Source organism: Nannospalax galili, unplaced genomic scaffold, assembly GCF_000622305.1.
Source record: "Nannospalax galili isolate Female #2095 unplaced genomic scaffold, S.galili_v1.0 scaffold218, whole genome shotgun sequence".
NCBI classification, from domain to species: domain Eukaryota; kingdom Metazoa; phylum Chordata; class Mammalia; order Rodentia; family Spalacidae; genus Nannospalax; species Nannospalax galili.
Window position 1 is genome coordinate 3,456,373 of NW_008343207.1, and position 7,413 is coordinate 3,463,785.

At 43.0% G+C, this 7,413-nt stretch overlaps 1 protein-coding gene across 3 annotated transcripts in view; it reads left to right on the forward strand.

Moving 5' to 3' along the window:
• The window catches only part of Morn3 (MORN repeat containing 3), a 24,634-nt gene that overhangs the window by 12,545 nt on the left and 4,676 nt on the right, over positions 1-7,413 (forward strand). For all 3 annotated transcript variants that reach the window (XM_008839359.2, XM_008839361.2, XM_008839360.2), the window contains exon 3: positions 7,167-7,324. In XM_008839359.2, coding sequence (XP_008837581.1) covers positions 7,167-7,324 — 158 coding nt within the window. The remainder of the gene's footprint in view (positions 1-7,166; positions 7,325-7,413) is intronic.

Genomic DNA, 7,413 nt, shown 5'->3' on the forward strand with positions numbered 1-7,413 from the left:
ACCACTAGATGAGGAACAGCTGACTCTTCTAAAACAAAGACCTCTAGATAGGCTGACTAGATTCACCAGAGGGCAAGTAGTGGGGAATGGCTGGGGGTGCTGACAACACAGCAGACAGTAACAGAGATATCAGAGTATAAGGGCTCTAGTGGGGGGAGGGAGGCTATGGGAGGGTGCCATCTGGGAAGTGGGTGTAAAGTTGAATAAGATGGTTTGGGATGTTCTGTGTGATATACACACACACAGACACACATACACAAAAATCAACCAATTTTGAAAAATGTACTATATTTGAGGAGGAAGCATGGAAATTTGCGTCATGTTAATTAGTAGAGGTGATAAACATTACCATTGAAATCTACCCGATGACTTTATAGACATACACAGGCACCAAGGATCCGATTATGACTAGTAATAATACAGATTAGAGATGCATGGGCCATCATCTCAGTGTTATTAGCAAAAACAATGAGTCTTTCTGCAAGGAACAATATATTCTACAATGAAATGGTGCTCTTTTTTAAAGGTTAAAAACTCAGTTTTATGTCTTACAGGGTTTATACTGAGTTCAATATTATATAACTGTATTAATTCAACCGTGAACCTAGAAACTTAAAGTCGCTTGTAAAAGATATGTACTCTTGCTCTGGAGTGTGTTACCGAATATGTTAAAGCTGTAATGAAATGCTTCTAATCATGTAGTTATTTAAAAATTTTTTTTTTAATTTACTTCATGTTAAATAATAGAGGTGATAAACATTACCAGTGATATCTACCTGATAACTTTACATCCATATTCAGGTACTAAGGATCCAAGTGTAACCGACTGTGACTAGTTATAATCAGATACATAGAGATTAAAGACACGTGTGCAAACATGTAAGTGTTAGTAGCATTAAAAATGTAGGAAACAGCATATCTTAAAATGAAATGGAGATCTTCTTTAAAGGGTAAAAACTCATTCAATTTTATGTCTTACAGGGTTTATACTGAGTTCAGTATTGTATGACTATTAATTCAATGGTGAACCTAAAAATTTACAGCCACCTTTGAAAGAGAGGTATCCTTGCTATGGAATGTGTTACTAAATATGTTAAAGCTATAATGAAATGGTTCTTCTAATCATGTGGTTATTAAATTTAAAAAAAAATTAAAAAAAAACTTAAAAAAAAATACTTGCAGCTCTTGAAGAGGACCCGAGTTTGACTTTTAGTACCCACATGGTGGCTTACAACCATCTGTAACTCTAATTCAGGGTATCTAATGCCTTCTTCCAGCTTCTTAGGGTGCCTGCATTCATATAGCTCACACACACACACACACACACACACACACACACACACATGAGTTAAAGTTTTTGGCTTTTATTTATTTACATTTATTTATTTATTATTTATTTATTTATTTATTTTTGGTCTTTTTGAAGTAGGATTTCCCTCTAGCCCCAGCTAGCCTGGAACTCACTATGTAGACCAGGCTGGTCTTGAACTCACAGAGCTCCACCTGCCTCTGCCTCCCTAGTGCTGGGACTAAAGGCATGTGCCACTACACCTGGCTGATTTATTTATTTTATTTTATGTGTATGAATGTTTTGCTTGCACGTATGTTAAGTGCACAATGTTTCTGTAATGCCCACAGAGGCCAGAGGAGGGCATTGGATCCCTTGGAACTGGAGTTATAGATGGTTGTGAACCACCATGTGGGTGCTGGGAACACCTCTGCAAGAGCAGCTAGTGCTTTTAACCAATGAGACATCTTCCCAGCCCCTAAAAAAGTTTTTTAAACCACAAAAACACCTTTCTTGCCTAAGAAACTGTTCAAAACTCAGTCTAGTATATGACAACATCCGACCTCAACACACACTTAAAGGAGAGTATTTGCAGCTGTAGTGAACTCTGTGCACGGCTGAAGTTTGCATGAATGTGTTCTCTAGTCCTTGCAGGCAAGTTTGTGCAGTAGATGAAGTTTGGGATAAGGAGGCAGGATGCTGAAGTTTTGAACCTGGCTCTGCCATTAATTAATTATGAGATCTCAGATTACTCAGTCTCCCCATTGTGTGGACCCTATCATGCTGCCCTTCAAACCTGGCTTCTGTTTGTTCTGCCTGCCTTCAGACCTGAGAGGTTAAGGCCCAGAGCTGATGGACCTGGGCTTCAGTACACAGACCTATCATGGAATCGAGCCTCCACCCTTTAAAAAAATTAATTAGGGGATGGAGAGATGGCTCAGTAGTTAAGAGTGTGTACTGTTCATTCAAAGGATGGGAGTTCAGTGACCAGCACCTATGTCCTATGGCTTTCCACTGCTTTGAACTCCACCTCCAGGGGATCCTATACCCTCATGTGGCCTTGGTGGATACTACACTCACATGCACAAACCCACACTCAGTCACACACAGATACACATAATTTTAAAATAAGTATACATTTTTAAATTAATTAACTTATTTAATTTAGACAGGGCCTCGAGATGTAGACCAAGCTGTCCTTGGAACTCACTGGGTAGTCCAGGCTGGTCTGGAACGCAACTTCTGCCTCTGCCTCCTGAGTGCTGGGATTATAGGTGTCCTCCACTGTATTTCACAAGCCCTGTTTTCAGGACACACTGAAGGAGAGTGCCCCTCAGACCCCCACCCGGATTCCTCTGAGAAAAAGCTGCCCTCCACCTGACTCTCGAAATCCCCTCCATTGTTCAAACCCTTTCCTGGTATCTGTTTATGATTTCTATGGGAATGGTCTGGGGTAGAAGAGAAAGAACGTTCTGCCCCAGGTAAGCTAGCCAATGGCTGTATAGGGTAAGGCTCTGGAAATCAGCCCTAGATTGTTCAAAGCTTTTCCTGGTTATTCTGTGTATGGTTTCTATAGAAATCCCCCACTTTGTGGCTTTTATGCTCAAAGGCCCTGTGTTTTTACTGCTCGAGGTTGCAGTACAGCACCCGAGACTGTGTCCCCAACCAGTTGGCTCCAATAAAGCTCACCTTTTTACTGAGACTCAGTGTCCAAGTGGTCAGTTTAGAGAATTTTACAGACCCCCAAACACACACATCTAAAAATGTTGAAATAAGTATAAGCAGATTTGAAGCAGTAAGGACAGTGATCATGCAGTGAGGATGAGGTGGCTCAGTGACTCAACTGCTCAGTCCACTGAACGTGCTAGTCCATGCTAGGCATCTAGTGCATCCCAAACCTTAGGGAGAATCTGCACAGTAAAGTACCATCACATCAGCCAAATGAGGTGCCTGGGGCCTAGGGAGAGGAAGTAAGTACTCAAGAAGAGGAATGAATGTATGAAGGCACCAGAAGGGAGAGGGGAGGAAGAAAAGAAACTTAAAACAGCAGGGGGCAGGGTAATGTTTGAGCTGGGCTGAAGGTTGGGAGTGCATTAACCAAGGTGAGGGGCATTTCATTGAAAGTTTACACTCTAAACAGTAGGATTAGAATTAGCTAGATGGGTGTGGCATGATTGAGGAACAGACTGGAAGCTGGTGTTGCTGGAACAGAGAGAGCAATGGGAAAGTGGGTTGGAGACAGGTGTGGTTTATTACTCACCTATAATTATATATAACTATTATAATCCCAATTACTGGCTAAGGCAGGAAGATCATGAGTTTGAGGCCAGGCTGGGCTACACAGTGAAACCCTGTCTTTAAAATAAAAAAAAAAAGTAGGGTTGGAGAGATGGCTCAGTGGTTAAGAACACTGGCTGTTCTTGCAGAAGACCCAGGTTCAAATCCCAGCACCCACATGGCAGCTAACAACTGTCTATAACTCCAATTCCAGGGGCTTTGACAGCCTCTTCTGTCTTCCATAGGCATTGCACAACACAGGCATGCAGGCAATACATGCATGTATATATATATATAAAAATTTTTTTTTAAAGTGAAAAGGAAAGCCAGGAGCACTAGCTGTGAGACCCTGACTCGTCTAACTGCTTCTTTCTGCTTCTGTAATTTGCTTGGCTTAAGACGGCACTAACTCCATTTTGACTAGCTATTTCAGGCATGTTGTAAACTTCAGCTACCACCCCCATCCTGGAAAGCTATAGATCAAGCAAGCCCAGGCATATAGCAGCCTTATAAGGTAAAAACAGAAACTTCTGGCCCCATAGATAACAGCACATTCCAATGCCCTAAAGACAGCCCCTACCAATAAGAATCTTCCCCATACTCAGGGCATAGGACCATCTAATCATTTTAAAGGATGTTTGGTGTGCGCGGGCTTCTGTGAAGCTTCCATATAAAAATGTACCCCACCCTAGTTCAGGGCTCTCAGTATGGATCCCTGCATTGGTGAAATCTGAGGGCCTGAGATTAAGCCCGAATAAAGGCTCTTTGCTGTTGCACACACTCCAGACTCCTTGGTGGTCATTGGGGGTCGTGAGATCTGGGAGTAACACTAGCTCATTTCTGTAATCTCAGCACTTTGGAAGATGAGGCAGGAAGATTAGGAGTTCAAGTCTGACCTTAGCTACATAGTGAGTTCAAGGCTAGCCAGAGCTACATGAGACCCTGTCTCAAATCAAAATAAAAAAAAAACGATAACAACAAGCCAACAAAATGAAAAAATGAGTGGTCCTGTAGGGCCAACCATTCATGGCCTTGTGAAGCATGGTAAACTCCGTGTTTCTTTACTCCAGAGACAAATGGTAAATGACTTAAAGGTAGGGGACAGGCTTAGCCAGTGCAACATATGCCAAATGTGGTAAATGAAGGGTGAATCCACCTGAGTCAGAAATAACCTACATCAAATTTTTATCCCACAATGTGAATATTTTATTTCACAACATTTCAAATATCATTAGATAAGTGCTCTACCACTGAATTACACCCATAGCCCTACCTGCTCTAGTTTTTTAAAATCCAAGTTTGGGCTGGAGAGATGGCCCAGTGGTTAAGAGCACTGGCTGTTCTTTCAGAGGACCCAGGTTGGGTTCCCAGCACGCACAAGGCAGTTAATACCCATACATAATGCCAATTCCAGGGGATCCAGATTCAACATCCTCTTGTGGTCTCTAAAGGCATTGCAGGACACAGGTGCACTTACATACACGCAGGTAAAACATTCATACACATTAGGGGTCTGGGTGATGGCTCAACAGTTAAGAGTGCTTACTCTTCTTTGTTATATGCTGGATTCCGAATAAAAATCACCAACACTACTTAATTGAAAGCAGCAAGATAAAGTTTAATTATGGTCGACCGGGCTGCTTCAGAAATAGAAGCAGCAGCGAACACCAGTTAGCCAGAATATTTATAGGATTACAGAAAGCAAGGTTCAACAGAGTATCAGCGGGCTAATCAGGTTTACAGAAGCGAGATAAGCAGTTAGTCAAGTGCAGGCCTAGATTAGAACACCCTGTGGTATGCGGGCAGGCCATTTCTCAGAATTTAAAGTTGTTTCTCCCTTCTAGGTATCTTTCATAAGTAGGGTAAAAGGCACTTCTGAAATGGCTGCTTTGGGCAAAATGGAGTAACTTAGGGTAGGTTAATTAGCTGAGATAGTTCATTCTTCCAGAGGGCCCAAGTTCAGTTTCTAGCACTCATGATGGGCTGCTGTAAACTGCCTATAACTCCAGCTCCAGGGAATCCAATGCCCTCTTCTGGGGGTAACTGCAAACACACATCATGTAATTAAAACTAATAAAACCAAATCTTTTAAAATTCCATAATAAGGCCAGATGTTGTGGCGCTTGCCTTTAAACATATAGCACTTGGGAGGCAGAGGCAGGCAGAACTCTGTGAGTTCCAGGCCACCAGAGCAACATAGTGAGACCCTGTCTTAAAAAACAAACAGCCAAGCGTGGTCAACAAACAAACAAACAGCTGGGCGTGGTGGCGCACACCTTTAATCCCAGCACTCGGCAGGCGGATGTTTGTGAGTTCGAGGCCAGCCTGGTTTACATAGTGAGTTACAGGACAGCTGGGGCTACAAGGAGACCCTGTCTCAAAAAGACAAAAACACACACACAAAAAAAAAAAACCCAAAAAAATCCATAATAAGGGGTTAGGAATGGAGCTCAGTTGGTAGAGTGCTTGTTTGGCATGCCCAAAGCCTAGGGTTTGAGCTCCAGCACCACAAAAACCCAGGAGTGTTCATGAGTGCCAGTGTGCATGTGTGCCACAGCATGTGTGTAGAAGTCAGAGGATAACTTTAAGGAGTTAGTTCTTTCCTTCTACGATAGGTTCCAGGGACTGAAATAGGTCATTGGGCTAACATGGCAAGCTCTTTTATCTGCTGAGCCATCTTTCCATCCTTAATTCAGTTTTTTTTTTTTTAATATTTATTTTTATGTAATGTGAATGGATGTATTGCTTGTATGTAGGTAGGTGCTCCTGTGTCCTGCAATGCCTGTGGAGGTCAGAAGGCATTGGATCCCTGGAACTGGAGTTACAGACAGTTGTTAGCTGCCATGTGGGTGCTGGGAATCAAACCTAGGTCCTCTGCAAGAGCAGTTAGTGCTCTTAACCACTGAGCCATCTCTCCAGCCTCTTAATTTAGTTTTATTGACTGCAGTCACCATGCTGTACATTGGTCCTCTAAAATTTAGTCATTGTTTGATGAAAGCTTGCAGTCTTTGACCCACATCACCCCTGTTCCCTCTCCTTAGCTCCTGGTATCCATCATTCTATTCTGTTTCTATGAGTGTGACTTCTTTAGATTCCACATAAAAGTGACATCATGACGTGTTTGTCTTTCTGAGTCTGGTTTACTTCACTTATCCTAATGGCCTCCAGGTTCATCCATGTCCCAAACAACAGGATTTCTTTTTTCTTTGTCTTTGTTTCAGTGCCGGGAATTGAAACTGGGTCTCATTTATGCCAGTCCTTGGCCCCTTTACACTTTATTTTGGGACAGAGTCTCTATAAGTTGTCTAGGTTGGCCTGGAACTCAGCATCCTCCTGCCACAGGCTCCTGTGTGCCACCACATCTGGTGAGAAGAGATAGATTTCTACTTGCATATCAATTTGGCTGCTGGGCAAAGGCAGAACTGCTGTGTGAACATGACACTTTCCTGGGTTCTCCTGCACGCTGAGAATCTAGAGATGAGGCACAGGCCCTGGAGAAACTGTCCATTATAGCAGTCCCTGAGGCCTAGCAAGCATATGGCCTCCAGCTTCAGGGTGGCCTGGTCTGAGGTGTTGGCTCATCTGTGATGTGTATCATCAGGGAAAGGAACACAGATCTGGAAGAAGACGGGCGCAATCTATGAAGGGGACTGGAAGTTTGGGAAGCAAGATGGCTATGGCACCCTCAGCCTTCCTGATCCAAAGACGGGCAAGTATAAGAGACTCTACTCAGGCTGGTGGAAAGGTGGTAAGAAATCGGTGAGTAGTTTCCAGTATGCCCTGTTTGTGGGTAAGACTGACAGGCTCTGTGTGTGTGTGTGTGTGTGTGTGTGTGTGTGTGTGTGTGT